This window comes from Schistocerca gregaria, chromosome 3, assembly GCF_023897955.1.
Source record: "Schistocerca gregaria isolate iqSchGreg1 chromosome 3, iqSchGreg1.2, whole genome shotgun sequence".
In the NCBI taxonomy this organism is placed as follows: domain Eukaryota; kingdom Metazoa; phylum Arthropoda; class Insecta; order Orthoptera; family Acrididae; genus Schistocerca; species Schistocerca gregaria.
In genome coordinates, this window is record NC_064922.1 from 591487996 (window position 1) to 591508838 (window position 20843).

At 39.4% G+C, this 20843-nt stretch overlaps 1 protein-coding gene across 2 annotated transcripts in view; it reads right to left on the bottom strand.

Annotated features, from left to right (window-relative positions):
* LOC126356308 (cytosolic carboxypeptidase Nna1-like) overlaps positions 1-20843 on the bottom strand; it is a 550530-nt gene that overhangs the window by 295677 nt on the left and 234010 nt on the right. For both annotated transcript variants that reach the window (XM_050007259.1, XM_050007260.1), the window contains 2 exons: positions 15563-15722; positions 15258-15485 (listed from right to left, as the gene is read on the bottom strand). In XM_050007259.1, coding sequence (XP_049863216.1) covers positions 15258-15485; positions 15563-15722 — 388 coding nt within the window. The remainder of the gene's footprint in view (positions 1-15257; positions 15486-15562; positions 15723-20843) is intronic.

Below are 20843 nucleotides of genomic sequence, written 5' to 3' on the forward strand. Positions count from 1 at the left end.
AAGGCAGAAGCGACTCTCATCGCTGAAGACGACACGTCTCCATTCGTCCCTCCATTCACGCCTGTTGCGACACCACTGGAGGCGGGCTGCACGATGTTGGGGCGTGAGCGGAAGACGGCCTAACAGTGTGCGGGACCATAGCCCAGCTTCATGGAGACGGTTGTGAATGGTCCTCGCCGATACCCCAGGAGCAACAGTGTCCCTAATTTGCTGGGAAGTGGCGGTGCGGTCCCCTACGGCACTGCGTAGGATCCTACGGTCTTGGCGTGCATCCGTGCGTCGCTGCGGTCCGGTCTCAAGTTGACGGGCAAGTGCACCTTCCGCCGACCACTGCCGACAACATCGATGTACTGTGGACACCTCGCGCCCCACGTGTTGAGCAATTCGGCGGTACGTCCACCCGGCCTCCCGCATGCCCACTATACGCCCTCGCTCAAAGTCCGTCAACTGCACATACGGTTCACGTCCACGCTGTCGCGGCATGCTACCAGTGTTAAAGACTGCGATGGAGCTCCGTATGCCACGGCAAACTGGCTGACACTGACGGCGGCGGTGCACAAATGCTGCGCAGCTAGCACCATTAGACGGCCAACACCGCAGTTCCTGGTGTGTCCGCTGTGCCGTGCGTGTGATCATTACTTGTACAGCCCTCTCGCAGTGTCTAGAGCAAGTATGGTGGGTCTGACACACCGGTGTCAATGTGTTCTTTTTTCCATTTCCAGGAGTGTATGTTCAGTGCAGTGCTGTGATACATCTATGGACTCAAATGGAATACTGTTTGTTTACGTGCATATCTGCTCCTCCACCTTGCAAGGAGCTCCTAGAAAAACAGCCAGCTAAACTGTATTCTGGTAAAGGAAGCCTCTGAATTGTCAAAATATTTAAGTGATGCTCAGATATACCAATAATTTCAGAGTCAACATTTATAAGAAGTTCACTAACTTTATTTCTAATACCTCTTATATTTTGAAGAAATATGCTAATTCCTTCTCTACTTGAAAACATGACATCCTCTGAAAATGAGCCCTTAGTTAGAGGGACTTCCTTTAAGCAGGTATACTTATCAGCTGACTTCAATCTACAAAAGGTGCAGCTCTAACACCAACTACTACAGGAATTTTTCCATGAGTGATCCCACCACCACCCACTACACTGTCACTTATAAGCTTTGCCAGCCTCACCTTCCCATACCTATTGAGGTGCAGCTCATGCCTAATGAAACTTGATCTAATGATAGACCCAACTGGCACCACTGGCACTGTGCCATCAGCACCTTCCCCAGTCCCATGTTAACGCACCTAAAAGGTACATTAAGATGAGGCCGATTGTGATGCTGAAACAGATGCATGAAATGCACATTAGTGCCACCAGTTTGAGTAGTTATCTTTACCAGGTCACCACCTACATCATATTCTCCACCCCTATGAAGACTGTTCCCTCCTCCACCCACTATCACTATCTGAACCTTGTTCCTAAAATTCCTACATAACTCCCTTATGCTGTCAGTTACCTGAGCCAACCCTGCACTAGACTTCACAATGCTGGTGTCCTGGTACCCACTCCCCAACACTTCCTGCAACTGCTGGCCCACACCTCTACCATGTCAACTACCTAGCACCAGAACCTTCTTCTTTCAGTTAAACTTTTCAACTGTCATAGGTCTCCTAGCTGCTGAGGACTGCTGCATGTTCCCTGCATCTGTCTGTGGACTATTTTCAGGGTTATTAACTGCTTATGACGACCTCTGCAAGACCTTTAGTACACTGGGCAAGTTCTTTCACATTGCTGCAGATATATCATTCACAAGTGGCATGGCTGTTTGGGAGGGTTTTTGGTGTGGAAAGGATTGCAGTGTGGAAAGAATGGCACCTGTCAAAATGCAGGTACTGTGGGTTTATGGTAGACAGAGGTGTGGATGGAGCGATCAGTGAGGTGGAGGTCAACAGGAAGGTGGAACATTGGGTGTAGGAGGACAGGATAATGCAGACAGGAGAGAAGGTATTGAGATTGTGAAAGAATGTGGATAGGTTATCTTGGCCCTGTCCCAAGATCATGAAGATATCATCAATGAACTAGGGGTTGCAAGTTTTAGAACTCCCTCATCAACCCCCCACAGCACCCAAACATTGCTTAGCTCATCTTTTCAATATACTACATCCCCCAAAACTCCTTCCCAACACTCCACAAAACCCAGAACCCAGGCAAACACAAAACAATGTTGTTATCTTTTCCACCAAAAACCTCAGTCCCACAGAAGTTTCTGTTCTATCCCAAAGTCCTCACCTTCAGCTGTACACAGTTGGAGCCTTTGCCTGTTGGAAGGATGGTTATATCAGGATCTGTTTTCAGGTTGTGTATGGCTGTCCTTTTTTCTGTTAAAATTCTTGTTCTAAAGAAGGGACCAAGGGAAGTGTGAAAAGACCATGTTCAAGTTAAGTAATTCCTGGAACCTGGTCAGAGGTTGGTTAGGTGGAAGGGGAGGAAGGGCACGGTTGGATGGTAGCATGAACTGGGAGAGGAAAAGTTCAATGCTGGGTTTAGGTTGGCTTTTGTTGGAGTGATTGGTGGCAAAGAAGTACTTCCACTGTAGGCTTCAGGAGAAGGACTTTCGAACTTGGACATATCCAATGTGGTTAAAGTTGTGTGTTGGACTAAAGGTGAGGCTTTGGGATAGGGCTGAAATTTCTGTGGGACTAAAGATTTGATAGGAAGGTTAGTAACAGTTTTTGGGTTTGATTACGTTCTGGGTTTTGTGAAGTGTTGGGAGGGTGTTTCAGGTTCATTGATGATACTGTCATGATCTGGGATCAGGGTCAAGACACCCTATTCACATTCCTTCACAGCCTCAACACTTCTGTCATCCAGTTCACCTGGTCCTCCTCTACCCAACGCACCACCTTCCTGGACACAGACTTCCACCACTCTGATTTCTCCACCCACACCTCTGTCCACATTGCACCAAGCAATCAGCAAAAGTACCTCGCATTGACAGCTATCATCCTACCTGCACCAAAAGATCTCTCCCATATAGCCTTGCCACTCACAGACAGGATATCTGCAGTGATGAGAACCCCTTATCCAGTATGCTGAAGGCTTTACAAAGGCCTTCACAGACAGGCAATACCTACCACATCTAGTCCACAAACAGATTTCCCATTCCATATCTTCACACATCCTCAATCCCCCACCCCCCCTTCCCCCCAACTCCAAGAATCAGCTACAAAGGAGTGGCCCCATTCATCACCCAGTATCACCCTCACCTGGAGCAGCTGAACCACATCCTTTGCTTTGATTAGATTATCTCTCATTCCACCATGAAATGAGGGGTCATCCTACCCAAGATTTTTCCCATCCCTCCTAAAATGGTGTTCTGTTGCCCACCCAACTTACATAACATTCTACTCGATCCTGATGCCATGCCCATTCCTTGCCCCTTGCCATAGGAATCATATCCCAGCACCTCCAACTCCAGTCCTGCCACAGGCTTATCCTATCCCTTCACAGATTGCACCACCTGTGAAAGCAGCCACATCACATACCAACTCTGCTGCAAATGCTGCACAGCTTTTTATGTTGGTATATCAACCAGCTGTCTACCACAATAAACAGCCACTGCCAAACTGTTGCCAAGAACAAAGTTCACCATCCAGTGGCACAACATGCAGCTGAGTACAACATGCTCACTGTCAATGGTTGCTTCAGAACCTGGACCATCTTGTTCATCCCCTCCACCACCAGCTTCTCTGGACTATGCAGATTTGGTTATCCTTACAACACATATTCCTGTCCTGTAACCATCCAGGCCTCAATTTCACAGTTAATCTACTGTCCCCACATCCTACACCCAACAGTTTCTCCTTTCTCTGTACTGTCACATGTCCTTCACTTTATGTCCCCACGTCACCTTCAGCATGTGCCATTCCACACCAACCCCTACAATTGTGCATTACACACATAGCCCGTGTATCTCCCACACCTCCCTCCTGCATTCCTAGCTGGCAGACTGACTGCTTCTAAGCCGCTAACCACTCACCCCCATTTTCTGTCCCTGTCTCCCTCTTCCTCTGTCCTCCCTAATCAATACAACCCCCACCACAACCAGTGCGCCTATTGAGAAGCAAAGCGTTGGCACTGTTAGTCCATTAATACAGCCTGCACCATGTAGTGGCAGAGTTGTGTGTGTGTGTGTGTGTGTGTGTGTGTGTGTGTGTGTGTGTGTGCATGTTTCACTCTAGCTCATCAAAGGATAACTCCGAAAACTAGCAAGTTTTCTCTCTTCTGTGTGTGCCTATCAAAACCTCAGAGCTTTTTTTAGTGAGTGTTCTTCTTTAATTAAAAAAGTACTTACATTCTACAAGAATTTTCCTACAACATTTACTAGCACATAATGTTGTTATTCTGAATAATGCAGTGAATACTGAGTTACGTAAGTGCCACAAGCTTAAAGAATTTACTAAACTTAAATTAATTTTTGTTTATTCATAAGTGTATTGTCTTTGACCAGAGCAGAAATGTGCATAGTAAATATTTTACTAAATATAAAAAAATTATAAAAATCAGATTTTATGGTCTTGTTTACAAAATTAATGTGTAATTGTTAAAGCTTCATTCCATGACAAATGGAACAGTTTTTCAATTTCTTACCATTATGTTTTCACAAGGTAGCATGAATAACAATTATCCATGTTAGACTGTTAATGACTTAAACAGTTTTTGCAAAGCTATAGTGATAATTTAAATAATAGTATTTCTCTATTTTTATGTCTTTAATATGTTAAAATCTTATTTTCCATAAACATACTGACACTTTAAATACAGTTTTCATCCAGAAAATGGGGGCAATTTTAACACAACTGACAGCACAATACTCTTTAACAAAATAAATTCTGAATGGTAGCACAATAGGAGAGATTTTGTTCCAGTTTCACTATGTCCAGATTTCAATGTTGAGAGACATACTACAAAACATGCAGTTTATTACTGATGTCCACCTGGAGTCAACATACTACAATACCTGTCCTGGTTTATATTGTCTTCCTTGTCTCCTAATTTCTGTTCCATCCTTTCTGTCAATCTATTTCTGCTGTACACACATGGTCTTTGCATCCTTCTTCCTATTGCCAGTCTTCTTTTTTTGCCATCATTAGTATCTTTCTTATTTTATTACACTATTATGCAATCATATTTTTTCCTTCATTTTCTTTGTCTCTTTTGGCAACTTGCTATTTCTAATACATTATAGTTTCATATTTTAATCTTTCTGTGGACAGATAGTTTCTTCTTTTTTGAACTGTCATCTGTCTTCATCTTTTACTGTTTTATGTTCCTTTCCTAGTATTTTGATTTCTCTGATTTACTGACTAACCTTTTACTACTTCCAATTTAAATTCTTCTTTATGTGCAGAGAATGATAAAAGTAAAGGTACATACATAAATAATTTCAATGGTACAATAAATATGTGATAAGTAAGGTAATAAAATGAATAAGAAGTGATGAAAAACAAACATACAGTGACTGGAAATACCTCACTGTAATTAATGGCTTTAATCTGAAACTAACATTCATGAATCACCATCAAAGAGTAAAACACCTGCAAACAAAATAGAAAAATTTTCTCTTTCTTCATTTGGTTGTAGTTTCTCTTCATTCATGCAAATACATTAATAATTTATAGACACACAAATGACATGTGATATCCATATGGTATTTTACCTGAAAGGACAAAAATTATGGAAAGTTCTGGATGAGGATAATGAATTACTTAGCAAATAAAGGAGATGACTCACTGAAAGGCAGAAGTGCTGCATTGTCAACAGGTACACAAGCAAAAGGTGTAGAACTTTGTTTGCTAGCTTTTGGAATGAAATACCTTTCTCAAGATTGTAGAAGAAACATGCACACAAACACACACACACTCACTCAGTCACTCACATGCACATGCCTATCTCTTTACATTGTGCTCAGTTGACTGTCAGCTCTTTCCTGGCCCACAGTGAGTGTACCAGGGTGAGGTGGGGGTGCAGGGTGAAGTTGGATGAGGGATGGAGAGAGGCGAGAGGCAGGGAGGGGGTTGGGGGAAACTGTCTAGCAGCTTGTGGGAGAGTGGGGAGTCATCTGCAGGCTAGCTGGAGGTGCAATTAGACGGGGCAGATGGTAGGCAGCTCGACACACGATTTCACAGAAAAGGTTGTGACATGTCAGCAAACAACTAGCTGACACATATTGGGTGAGGGTACTGGGACAGGGGATGATGTGTGTAGAGACCCTCCCCCCCCCCCCCACACACACACAGAAACACAAAATACTGGGTAAGAGGGAGGGGGAACAGTGAGTTATCTTAGGTTTAGGCAGGGAGGTTATGGGAGCGAAGGGTGTACTGTAAGTATAGCTTCCATCTTCACAGCTGAGAAAAGCTGGAATGGTGGGGAGGATCCAAATGCCATGGGTTGTCAATCAGAATGAATGGCCACCACCAAACTGTTGTCAAAAACAAGGTGAATAACCCAGTACCACAACATGCAGCAGAGCACAACATGCAAGATTTCAGCAATTCTATATTGCTCCTCACTCTCCCACAAGAACTGCTAGACACTCCCCCCCCCCCCCCCCCACCCCCACTCCCTCCCACTCCCCTCCCTGCCATCCACCCATCCCCATCCCTCACTCTACCCCTACCTGCACCCCCACCTCACCCCAGTACACTCACCGTGGGCCAGGTAGAAGTTGGCAGTCAAGTGAGCACAACGTACGGAGACAGGCATATGCATGTGAGTGAGTGAGTGGGTGTGTGTGTGTTTGTGTGCATGTTTCTGCTACAAGCTTGAGAAAGGAATTTCATTCTGAAAGCTAGCAAAGCAAAGCTCTATACCTCTTGCTTGGGTACCTGTAGATGAGGCAGTGCTTCTGCCTCAGTGAATTGACTCCTTTATTCCTAAATAATTTGTTAACACAAGAATTACAATATTCAAAATTTAACTGTTTGAATCACTACTTTCACAAAAGCACCATGTAAACATTACAAACTAAATTGCAATCTGTAATAATCTGAAATACAAATAACAATTAGTAAAGTGATCACAATTGCTGACCTGAATGGTAAAAAGAAGTAGAGTGTATTGAAAGTTAGAAGAAAACTCAACTCGCAGAACCAAAATAGTTCCTTTAACGTTCCAATAGAAAAAGCCCTCAAAAGAGTATGTGGAGAGCTAATGACTGGCAACTAAATAAATTATCAGGCAACAAGGCTTCCCTATCAGAATTGGTAAAATGTCTTTGAAACGTTTTGGCAGACAGTCTTCTCAGTTGCCAAGGTAAAAATTTAACTCCACATCCGTTTGTAAGTAGTAATGACAAGTCCTGACAGATTAAAGCCAGGTGCTTGACTTGGAATCAAACCACGATACCTTCCTTTTGTGGGAAACACTATGCCAAGTGAACCAATAGACACTCCTTCAAGGTCTTGCTGAGAACATCAGTCTTCCAATACTTGTCTTTTACTTTCCACACTCTTTATTTATTTATTCATTTGTACCTACTTTGCTAAACTATCATGTGAAAAAAATGACAGAGAATGTCTCAGTTACTAACTAGAGATTTTTCCTAACTGAACTTCTCCCTACTGCAGCAAAATGCAGTTTTTTGACAAATTAAAACAGTGTGTTTGACTTGAAATGTTGCCAATGTGGCTCGTCTAATAAGCAGATTTCTTCCATGAACAATTTCAGTCATGTCCAAAGATTTTTTAAAAAGATGTATGCCTGGTACTAACTTTCACATTTTTCACTCTGAATTTCAAAAAGTGTTATTGTAGTCACTGTTGTGGTCTTCAGTTCAAAGACTAGTTTGATATAGCCCTCCACATTATTCTATCCTGTGCAAGTCTCTCCATTTCTGAATAACTACTGCAACTAACATTTATTTGAACCTGCTCACTGTGTTCAACTCTCGATCTCCCTCTCTACAATATTTCCTCCCACACTTTCCTCCAACACTTAAGTGATGATTTCTTGATGTCTCAGAATGTTCCTGTTGATCAAACCCATTTTTAATCAAGTGATGCCTCAAATTTCTTTTTTCCCCAGTTATATTAAATACCATCTCATCGGTTCTGTGATCCATCCATCTTATCTTCAGCATTCTTTTGTAGCACAACATTCCAAAAGTTTCCATTCTCTTTTTGTCTGAAATGCTTATTGACCATGCTTCCCTTTCTACAAGGCTACACTCTACACACAATAATTTCAGAAAAAAAAATCCTAAAACATGAATTGCTATTCAGTGTTAGAAATTTCTCATGCTCATAAATGCTTTTCTTGTCATTGTCTGTCTGGATTTTATATCTTTCTACTTCACCAATCATCAGTTCCTTTGCTGTCCACATAGCAAAGCTCATCGGCTACTTTTAGTGTCTCATTTCCTACTCTAACTGCCTCAGCATCATCTAATTTAATTCAACTACATTCCAGTGCCTTTGTTTTGCTTTTGTTGAGGTTCATCGTATATCCATTCAGTTCATCTGCTCTTCCAAGTCCTTTGCTTTCTCTGATAGGATTACTATGTCATCAGCAAGTTCAAAGCTTTCATTTCTCCTCCCTGAAGTTTAATATCATTCTCATAATGTGACCCGTGTAAGTGTAGAAATTTTAGGGAACTGATCAATATGAGGCAAAAACAATGAGTACCAAAATAGAAAATTATGAGCAGTGTGCAGTCAGTATACTAATAAACAACCTTTTCATCTCAGAATAGCACTTACACCCAATGTTTTCAATTGTTGATTGGATGTATTGCAGTCTCTCTTGTCAAAAGCCAGGAAATTTCGTAAAATAAATGTAATTTGTAACTAAAGAAAAATAAACACACTTAATTTTAACAAAAAATGTCAAATTTAAAACCAACTGCAATATTATTAGTCACAGAAAGAAATATGAGAAAATGTAGTGTTTTATGCTTTGTAAAACTTTTATAAAACAAAATGCTTTTCTAATGATTAATTATTCTGAGATAATAGTTTAATAAATACTGCTGCATGTCTTTTTGTGTTTGTCTGTGGGATTGTTGTTCACTTATGGCTATCCCATATGTGAAATAAATTTTGATATATTGAAAAAGTGTCTCAATTTACAAATTACCAACCCATGATCAATTAAAATATTTACTCATATAAGTATTTTTTTTTTTTAAAAGTGTTTCGTTAGACTGAATGTAATGTAATCCCAGAAAGGGATGCTGTGCTAGTTTCACTTTGCAGTATCAGCAAAAAAGCATGTGTCTTGTGATTTTGCTTCATTTTGATGTTTTGTATATTTAAACATTTCATGTTCATTAATGGCTGGTATCTCATAACCCCTACTCCCTATTTCTGGTTTTTAGAAATACCTTCACCCACACCCACATCCTAACCATATCAGGAGCCCATGATGAGCCCTGCAAAAAGCTTGCTGACTATAGATGTTAAACTGACTGACTTTCAGTTCTCTCAGTCATGTGGATTAAGCTACTCGTCAGTAGGAATCACAATGACTGCCTGAAAATTTCTAAATGTTCAGGAAGAGAAAGAAACACACCAATGTAATTCACTTAGGAATCTAACCAGTAGGGGGTGCAGGGAATCTAAAGCAAAATCAAAGAGCAAATGGTCACTGGAAGGATAGATTCAGCATACAGAAAAGAAAAAATAGATTCAGGCAAAATTAATCCTCTCATGCAGTTGTCTGCTGCAGTGGAGAGCTCTTAATGTCACATCATCGGCATTTTTAATCAGTCCTGAGTCTGCAAATATATGCATTCCATGCCAGTGGATACTCCCTACTGGTGCTGTGCCTTGCAGCCTCATGACTGATTAAAAATGCCAAAGAAGTGACATTAACAGCTGTGCACTGCAGTGGACAGCCACACCACAGGGTTAAAAACAAATGTATAAACATTAAGAGTGCAAAAGGAATTCCACTGTGAAATCCAGAGAACAGAGCAAGTAGATGGAGAAAGTACATTGAGGCTCTACAATGGTGAAGAAATGTCAGGTGACATGATAGAAAAGGAAGTGTACTGATATGGAAGACATAATTACAGCACAGTATAGAACACTGGGGAAACACCAAAATAAGGAACCACATGGAAGACAAAATTAAGGAATTCTGTTACTCTGAAATCAAAATAACGCCTGATGGATAAAGCAAATAGATATAAGAAGCATATTAGCACACGTACAGAGGCATACACCACTAGAAGAAGTATACTATCATGAAATGTAGGCCTAAATTTGATGAAGAAATTTCTGAGAATGTGCATCTGAGGCAAATGATTGCGTGGAAATGAATCATGGACCATGGGAAAACAGGAAAAGAAGAGAAGTGAAGTGCCTGAGATTTGGTGCTACAGAAGGATACTGAAAATTGAGTGAACTAATTAGACAAAAAATGAGGGGGTTTTCTACAGAATCAGTGAGGGAAGGAATCTGTGGAAAACACTGACTAGAATAAGAGACATCGTGATAGGAGTGAGTAAAAACATCAGCAAATAACTTGTATGATAGTAGAAGGGGCTGTAGAGGGCACAAGCGGTACGGGAAAAGAGACTGCAATACATCCAATCAACAATTGAAAACATTGGGTGTAAGCGCTATTCTGAGATGAAAAGGTTGTTTATTAGTATACTGACTGCACACTGCTCATAATTTTCTATTTTGGTACTCATTGTTTTTGCCTCATGTTGATCAGTTCCCTAAAATTTCTACACTTACACAGGTCACATTATACATTTTTATGAATAACCTCTAGATAGGATATTATTATGTTTTAAAATGTGTCATTTGTCACTAATAAAATAATGGCAGAAATTGCCCAAGTAGTTCGTTTACAGTGAATGTTTATAGCAACAGAGTCAAGAAAAAATTTAAATTTTTCATTAAACTTTTGTTGGATGATTTTTTTATGGTTTTCATAATGGACTAACTCAACAACAATGTTTCAAATAATTTTTTTTTCAAATGTGATAATCAGTCACCTTCAGAAAAGAGTGTTTCATGGGTTTGTAGAATTTTATCATGGTAATTTTTGTTCCAAAACACACTGATGCTGTGTACAATATGATTGAAGAGGATCAGAATTTTGCTTATGTTATATAGAGGCATCCTTATGAGTGTCAAAGACTGCAACACATTACTGGTGAAAAAGACGTGTTCCTGATGACTTCCACACAATTCGATGAAAACTCAGACATGGGTTAGTATCACATGGAGTAAGCAAAGGAGTTTGTCCAAGGAAATAAAAACTCCATATACAGCATCATAAGAGGAAACAAAAAAAAGTGAATCACCCAGGAGACACAACTGGATGTTGATATAACTTCATATATGCACACCATAGGAAGATGGCCACCAGAGTGCAGTAGTGTTGTTCATGTATAGTGTTTTTATCAGGACTGGCAGGTATACAAGTTGCGTGAACAGTGTCAAATGTTGATTTAGTGCTGTAAAGGACACTGAGATGCCAAATACTTGTGTGAGACAGACTTATCATCACTTGACAGAGTAAGAAGTCTCATTGTGAGTCCTCATTTGGCAAGCTGGCTGAATCATGCAATATCTACATTTGTGGGGCAATTGGATGTGTAAGCAGCCCTACGCTGGGGATGTTTGTGAATGTGAGGGCAAGTATACTCATTGTTAAGGTTTCTATCAAGCACAATGGTTGTATTATGCACTACTGTAGCTCTTTCACATCTATGCCTGCCATCCAAGAAAAAGTAATGATCTTCCTGCAACACCTCGCACCGCAAGAAATAGCCAGACTAGTCAATTACTGTTCCAAGCATGAGCTGCTGTTAACATCACAGGCACAGAGGCACAAAAGTGTAGTTCCTGATGTCATCATGTGGGAAGCCACTGGGTATGACATCAAGCCATAGCTGGTAGTGACTGAGGGAACTCTGATGGCACAACTGTATGACATGGATATCCTACGTCCTCATGTGTTAACAGTAATGTGATGGGATCATGGCGCATTTTCAAGAGGGCAACTGTTGACTATATACGGCACATGTTTGTATGGATGGTCTACATGATTTTGAGGTACTCCCATGGCCAGCGAGAACCCCAGATGTGTTGCCAACTGTACATGTGCAGGATCAGCTCTGACATCAAGTCTGTCCCAGTGTGTCATTCAGGATACCAGTAACACGTTACAACAGTTGTAGTCAACTTGTGTCCGGGGAAGATACAGCTGCTTTATGGCACACTTCCCCCCTAAATGAGTGCATACACCCATGCCACAGGGCCTTCAGCCTCATACTGAACAGCAGACACATGCTACTAAGTTCTTCATAAATTTCACTCGATATCCTAACCACTCAAATAACATTTTATGTCCCCTCAACCCATGAGGTTTTATTTTGTTTTTAATTTCCCCCTCCTAGATCATCCACATGGTTTAGGGAATTATAAATCAGTCAGTTTAAAATTTATGGTCAGCAACGTTTTTACAGAACATACATTGTTTCTCAGTTTTTCTGCTTATTTCAGCCAGTCATGCTCATACTTAATTTGGATTGATTGTTGCAACATTTCACACCTAAATTATTCACGTGAGGTTTTTATAGCAGCAGTTTCTTTCTTTTCAATCTTTATTATTGTATACTTTACATAAACAATGACAAGAATTTTAAGATAAGAGATAATAACAAGATGTATGCTTTCAATAGTTTATTATTTGTTGTGTGAACCAATCAACTTTTTAATAAGCTTACCTATGTAATAAAGATGTGTCATACGTTTATCAATGTAATATAAACTATTTACATACATTATGATCATAAACTTCACTCAGTGTTTAATATTTCGTTCAGTATGGTATTTATGTTTCCTGGTATTTTGTGCATTGTATTACATATTTATGGTTATGTTTCATATGTTTGTGCCTACAGTCTCATGCATAAATGAATGAAATATGTACAACTATAAAACAAAAAATTAAAAAAAAACAATTACATATTAAACAAAATTTTAAAAATATAAAACAAAATAATAAAACTAAAAAAATAAAGATACGAAAAAATAAAACAAAAAACTTCCCATTGGTGTGTGACATTGACGTGGTGCTAAGGCTTGTGTGCTCTGAGGACATAGTAAGCTCTACCGGCCAGGTTCAGCCAAATTATGCTGGTAATTGTAGAGGAGGCAGACTAACAATGCCCAACTACATCAACATGGTTCTGAATCAGTTGTTGCCTGAGTCAACAAAAATCTACATTTGGTTCCAAGCTGTGGTAGTCTAATGTGGAAATTATGGTAGAGTAAAAGTTGGCAACCATAATCAAAAATGCTCCTGTCATAGCACAAAAAAGGTTGAATCTGTCTTGGGCAATATTAGAAGAGAACTAGCATTACAACTTATCTGGCAGCTTGAAAGACATTTAAGCCAATACATCTTGGCATATTTGCACTTTTTTTATAAGTTACTCATGCTTCTCCTGCCTCTCTTCATTGCAAGGTGATGACACGCTTGCATCTTGCAATTTCTAGGCTATAGTCCTCATAACTGTGCTCAAAATACAGAAGATTCATCGCCCATAGTAAACAATATATAATATCATATGGCTGAAGAGTGTTCATGAACTAGCTAATTAAGATTTTCTGGAGGGATAAATTTTGTGGAGGTGGATTTGTTCCTGGGGGGACACTAAAAGAATTTTTTGAATTCTGGTTGGGAAGGAATTAATTTTTCTCCAAGGGGACCATTTCTCCCCCAAATCCACCCCCTGTAACATGTATGGGATGTAAGAACAAATAGACACACATTTATATGCATATATAGAGTGGGATGCATTGGCAACAGGAAGCCTCTAAGGGTGGGGGTGCATCTATAATAGAAAATGCCCCAGAGTGGGGACGCAGGCATCCTAAACTTTAATGACACATTGAGTCATATTGCCTGATATGATGAATGCCATGTTGGATGACATGATGGCATGTCTCAAGTTATAAGACTCTTTACCTACACGATTCATTTTATTACATATCATAGGTACTAATACAAAGAAGTAAAAAAGAATGAATATCTTAAGAGTTTTTATTTAAATGTCTTTGAAGCTTCCAGCAAGGTCAAAAAGCTAGTTTGTGTAGTACATCATTGTTTCTTTTGAACTGCAGCAGATTATTTACAATAAACTTCATGGAGGAATAAATCTACTGTGAAGCAGTAGTCAGATTACCCAAATCCTTAAATACATGTCTACAAAATGATTGTGTATGAGAACCACATATTATTCTTACAGCATATTTTTCAGCCATGAAGACTTTCTTTCTTCTAGAAAAATGTAAGAACACTCGAGGCAATAGTGAGCCTATGGCTTCTCATAGAAGTCAGGTTAAGGAAAGACAAACCTATGTTTATAGCATTTGTAGACTTAGAGAAAACTTTTGACAATGTTGACTGGAGTACTTTCTTTGAAATTTGGAAGGTAGCAGGGAGACCAAGACATGATTTCAGTAAGTAGATTCAGAAGGATGTAGGTGGCACTAGTTGTTCAGGTCTGAACATCTACATAGGCAGAGAATCTCATAAAATAAGAATATCAGAGCTCATATGGAAAGATTTAAGGGTTCGCTTTCCCCATGTGCTGTTCAAAGTGGAACGGTATAGAAACACAGTTAAAGTTGTTCAATGAACCCTTTGCCAGGCACTTAAATCTGTACTGCAGAGCAGTCATATAGATGTAGATGCAGATGTAGAGAGTAAACTATGACCGAGAAAATGATGGCAATAAAATCTCTTTATAGCACTTCTTCTGACATTATATAGTTCAATGAATAATTTCCTCTGTTTGCTTTAGCGTGTTTTACCAATAGAACTGTCACTTTCCACAGTTATAAACCTTTTGCTGTATTCTTGTATTAGTTACGTTAAGTAAAATAATTTGGAAGCAAGAAAAACTGACAAAGAACTTGTTAAATTTCAGCATGTACATAATGTGAACATAGAATCTGATACAACTGTCTTGTCAAAGAAATTCAGATATGAAGTTTTAGCATGAATAAAGAGAAATGTATGTCAGTGGAAGACACTTTACAGCAAAGTGAGCAGAAACAAAATTATAAAACTGATTGAAATTAGTATATTTTCTAAGTCATTGTGAAATCATACAACAAAGTAAAACATAATCTGACAGTACAACTGATTTCATGCTCTGCTTTCTTTATTACATAACCAAGTTTTTCACAATTTTATTTCATTTATCACGTGCAGACTAGATAACTCACCTTGCTTGGTTCCTGGTCACAAAAATCCAACAATGTCTCACAAAAGTAACGACCCATCTGTTCATAATCTTGACTGTGGAAGTGAGTATCAGTACGGCTTCCAAGAGTTGAACCACCAAATGATGCCTCCATTGTATAGCTATTAGTAACTCCCATCATCCACACAACTACACGACCTGTTCCTTCCTTTGACCTTTGAATACGAAACTTACAGTTCTCAAATGAGAACTGTTAAAAATAGTTTTGTATAGATATGAATATACTACAAGTAATATTATACTATGGAAAGATTTCTAAAATATTACCTTATCAGCAGCATTCTTATGCAACATCAGAGGGAACACTTGTTCTTGCAGCCTTCTGTCCCCAATACGTCTGCTTTCACATCCATACATAAATACATTGTGCTTTCGTGAGTGTGCATGAAGATCACAGTACATTTCAATTCCACATTCCTCAATCAGTCTAGTAATGAAGAAAGGTAATGGCAAATTTTGTATTTCAGACTTATAATATGTAAGCAGAAAGCTCATGTTTCCTAATGACAAATACATACATTACTAGTTATGCAGTGTCTAGATAGTGTCATTGTTCCACAACTTTATACTCTGTTATAGAAAGACTGCTGCAGTTGCTGATATAGTATTTTTTTAAATCAACATTCAGTTTTTGGGCTTCACATCCAGGTCATTTTCAAGTAGATACTGTGTTGTGGTGAAGCAACATCAAGAATATATCAGCAACTGAAGTGGCTTGTCATTAATTAAATAAATGTGTAATAACTGGAGGTGAAAACAACTGCCACAGCATTACATCCAAAGGAAGTATTTTCTTATTTTCTTTGCTTGCAAATATCTTAAACACAGTATTCTAGATATGAGTGTGAGTTCTCTATTTACCATCCTTGATTCTACAAGTTTATGCATTTCATTCTGATCAATTGGAGAGATTAAATATTTATTAAATGAAAACCATACACCGTTGTGTAATTTTTATGTGACCTACACTGTGCACAAAAAATCTCTTGAAAACAAGACTGTAATTGCTATTTTTTACACAAATAAATTGTATTGCATCACAAGAACTAACTCTTACAACTGAAACAAAAAAAATGTATGTTACACCAGAGAATAGAATTCTCCAATCAATATTCCTTTGATGCTTAAAAGATAAGCATGATTTCATGATTATTTTTGAAGTGCATCTTTTTGTATCATTAAAATGTTTATAAATATGACAATTTTTGAAGTTAATGATTTAAGTTAAACATATATTCAACAAAATGATCAATCAGTGAGGAAATGAAGCAGTAAAATATTTAGAAACAATATTTTTATTCACATACCAATAATGTTAGTTATGGCAGAAGGGATGGGATTGAGGTGACCTGAGAACTGATGATGGACACCAGGCTACTACCATGGTTAAATTATGTGGCAATGCAAAGGGGATGAAGGTTCTTCTGGGAATCTATGGCAGCTTGTTGATGCACTGGACTTGTTATCTTCTGTACCCACATAAACGTAGATATGAGGAATCAACAGGAAAAAACACTGTCCTGCAACAGTCAGCATCTGCTCTGAGTTTAGGTCGACACAAAAATGCAGCAGTGCCCAAAGAAATAACATAATTTTCTATAATATTGCACCAACCAAACAAACATAAGTCACACAGCAATTGGCTGAGCCATAGTAATGCTAAAATTGGCTAAATGAGAGATATACCAGACTCATGAGAAATCACATCCAGAAGTGTACAAGAATTGTGTAAAGAATAAAAACTGTATACTCCAGATTCCTGAGGAGGGCAGTGGGGATAGGGGGTAGGGGTTGGGAGATGAGCAAGTGGCTTTCCTTGCTGTTGCTCTATTCTGATGATAAGTAAATTGGAATCCACTTGATACCAGTGGTGCACATCGACCATTGAATATTCAAATGTAAAGGAGGACAGCAGTCAATTGCAAAAATCCGTAATTTATTGCAGATCTATATTTAAACTACTGGTGCATTACCAGGAGAGTTATATAGGCACAAATAAATCATAGCAAACTTGAGACAACTGATACTAGTATTTACACATTTCTGCCATGTAAATGCCAGCATCAGTTGTCTCAGGTTTACACTCTGCCATGTTTGTGTCTATACTTCAGAGACTTACCCATTCTGTAAAGCAAGATATATGGCATTCTGTGACAGATCGGATGACATAATACAATTCTAATGCAGGTACAAATATTTTGGAAGACCATCAGCACATCTCTCTCACCATTGGTAGCCAAATTATTTATGGAGAGTTTCGAATAGGTGGCACTTCAAGAGGCCGAACAGAAACCCGTGTGTTTTTACCGATATGTGGACGACACGTTTTGTCATCTTGCCCCATAGACCTGATCAAAAGCAGATGGTTTTGTTGTTGTTGTTGTGGTCCTCAGTCCTGAGACTGGTTTGGTGCAGCTCTCCATGCTAATCTATCCTGTGCAAGCTTCTTCATCTCCCAGTACCTACTGCAACCTACATCCTTCTGAATCTGCTTAGTTTATTCATCTCTTGGTCTCCCTCTATGATTTTTACCCTCCACGCTGCCCTCCAATGCTAAATTTGTGATCCCTTGGTGCCTCAGGACATGTTCTACCAACCAATCCCTTCTTCTAGTCAAGTTGTGCCACAAACTTCTCTTCTCCCCAATCCTATTCAATACCTCCTCATTAGTTACGTGATCTACCCACCTCATCTTCAACATTTTTCTGTAGCACCACATTTCGAAAGCTTCTATTCTCTTCTTGTCCAAACTATTTATCATCCATGTTTCACTTCCACACATGGCTACACTCCATACAAATACTTTCAGAAACGACTTCCTGACACTTAAATCTATACTCATTGTTAACAAATTTCTCTTCTTCAGAAACGCTTTCCTCGTCATTGCCATTCTACATTTTATATCATCTCTACTTCGACCATCATCAGTTATTTTGCTCCCCAAATAGCAAAACTCCTTTACTACTTTAAGTGTCTCATTTCCTAATCTAATTCCCTCAGCATCACCCAACTTAATTTAACTGCATTTCATTATCCTCGTTTTGCTTTTGTTGATGTTCATCTTATACCCTCCTTTCAAGACACTGCCCATTCCGTTCAACTGCTCTTCCAAGTCCTTTGCTGTCTCTGACAGAATTACAATGTCATCGGCGAACCTCAAAGTTTTTATTTCTTCTCCCTGGATTTTAATACCTACTCCAAATTTTTCTTTTGTTTCCTTTACTGCTTGCTCAATATACAGATTGAATAACATCGCAGAGAGGCTACAACCCTGTCTCATTCCCTTCCCAAGCACTGCTTCCCTTTCATGCTTGTGGGTTTCCATCTGAGCTCTTGATATTCATACAAGTGGCTCTCTTTTCTCCAAAGGTCTCTTTAATTTTCCGGTAGGCTGTATCTCTCTTACCCCTAGTGAGATAAGCCTCTACATCCTTACATTTGTCCTCTAGCCATGCCTGCTTAGCCATTTTTCACTTCCTGTCGATCTCATTTTTGAGACGTTTGTATTCCTTTTTGCCTGCTTCATTTACTGCATTTTTGTATTTTCTCCTTTCATCAATTAAATTAAATATTTCTTCTGTTACCCAAGGATTTCTACAAGTCCTCATCTTTTAACCTACTTGATCCTCTGCTGCCTTCACTACTTCATCCATCAGAGCTGCCCATTCATCTTCTAATCTATTTATTTCCCCCATTCCTGTCAATTGTTCCCTTAACGCTGTCCCTGAAACTCTGTACACCCTCTGGTTTAGTCAGTTTATCCAGGTACCATCTCCTAAAATTCCCACCTTTTTGTAATTTCTTCAGTTTTAATCTACAGTTCATAACCAATAGATTGTGGTTAAAGTCCACATCTGCCCCTGGAAATGTCCTACAATTTAAAACCTGGTTCCAAAATTCTGTCTTACAATTATATAATCTATCTGATACCTTTTAGTATCTCCAGGATTCTTCCCTGTATACAACCTTCTTTTATGATTCTTGAACCAAGGGTTAGCTATAATTAAGTTATGCTCTGTGCAAAATTCTACCAGATGGCTTCCTCTTTTATTTCTTAGCCCCAATCCATATTCACCTACTATGTTTCGTTCTCTCCCTTTTCCTACTCTCAAATTCCAGTCACCCATGACTATTAAATTTTTGTCTCCCTTCACTACCTGAATAATTTATTTTATCTCATAATACATTTCTTCAATTTCTTCATCATCTGCAGAGCTAGATGGCATATAAACTTGTACTACTGTAGTAGGCATGGGCTGCGTGTCTATCTTGGCCACTATAGTACGTTCACTATGCTGTTTGTAGTAGCTTACCCACACTTCTATTTTTTTATTCATTATTAAACCTACTCCTGCATTACCCCTATTTGATTTTGTATTTACAACCCTGTATTCACCTGATCAGAAGTCTTGTTCCTCCTGCCACCAAACTTCACTAATTCCCACTATATCTAACTTTAACCTACCCATTTCCCTTTTTAAATTTTCTAACCTACCTTCCCGAATAAGGGATCTGACATTCCACGCTCCGATCTGTAGAATTCCAGTTTTCTTTCTCCTAATAACGACATCCTCTTGAGTAGTCCCTGCCCGGAGATCCGAATGGGGGACTATTTTACCTCCAGAATATTTTACCCTAGAGGACGCCATCATCATTTAATCATACAGTAAAGCTGCATGCCCTCGGGAAAAATTATGGCCGTAGTTTCCCCTTGCTTTCGGCCATTCGCAGTACCAGGACAGCAAGGTCATTTTGGTTAGTGTTACAAAGCCAGATCAGTCAATCATCCAGACTGTTGCCCTTGCAACTACTGAAAAGGCTGCTGCCCCTCTTTGGGAACCACAGGTTTGTCTGGCCTCTCAACAGATACCCCTCCATTGTGGTTGCACCAACGGTACGGCTATCTGTATCATTGAGGCATGCAAGCCTCCCCACCAACAGAAAGGTCCATGGTTCATGGGGGGAGGCAGACGGTTTTAAAACATCTAAATTTGATCAACGACAACATGGGTTCACCATGGAGATCGAGAAGGAAGGGAAATTACCCTTTCTTGATGTACTCTTAGAGCGGAGATCAAATGGCACACTGGGTCATAGTGTGTACTGCAAGGCTACACATATGGACCTATATCTACTTGCCTCGAGTTGCCACCATCCTGCACAACTCAATGGGATGGTCAACACACTGGTTCATAGGGCATACTCGATATCGGACAAACAAAGTCTGCACAAAGAACTCAAACACATAGAAAATGTGTTTCACTAGAATAGATACAGCAAACGACAGATTCAGACAGCCCTCAGACGATGGAAACACTGCAGAAACCCAGATGAAGAACAGTCTAAAGATGAGGAAACAAGCCTTGCCTTTCTACTGTATGCAGGCAATGCGACACCAAAAATTGGGAGACTGCTAAAACAGCACAAAATTGACACAGTCTTCTGACCACCATCTGGGGACAGTGAAAGATGGATTTGGCCTCAAGAAAGTGGTTGTATATAGTATTCCACGGGGTTGTGGCAAATCCTACATCAGTCAAACAATCCG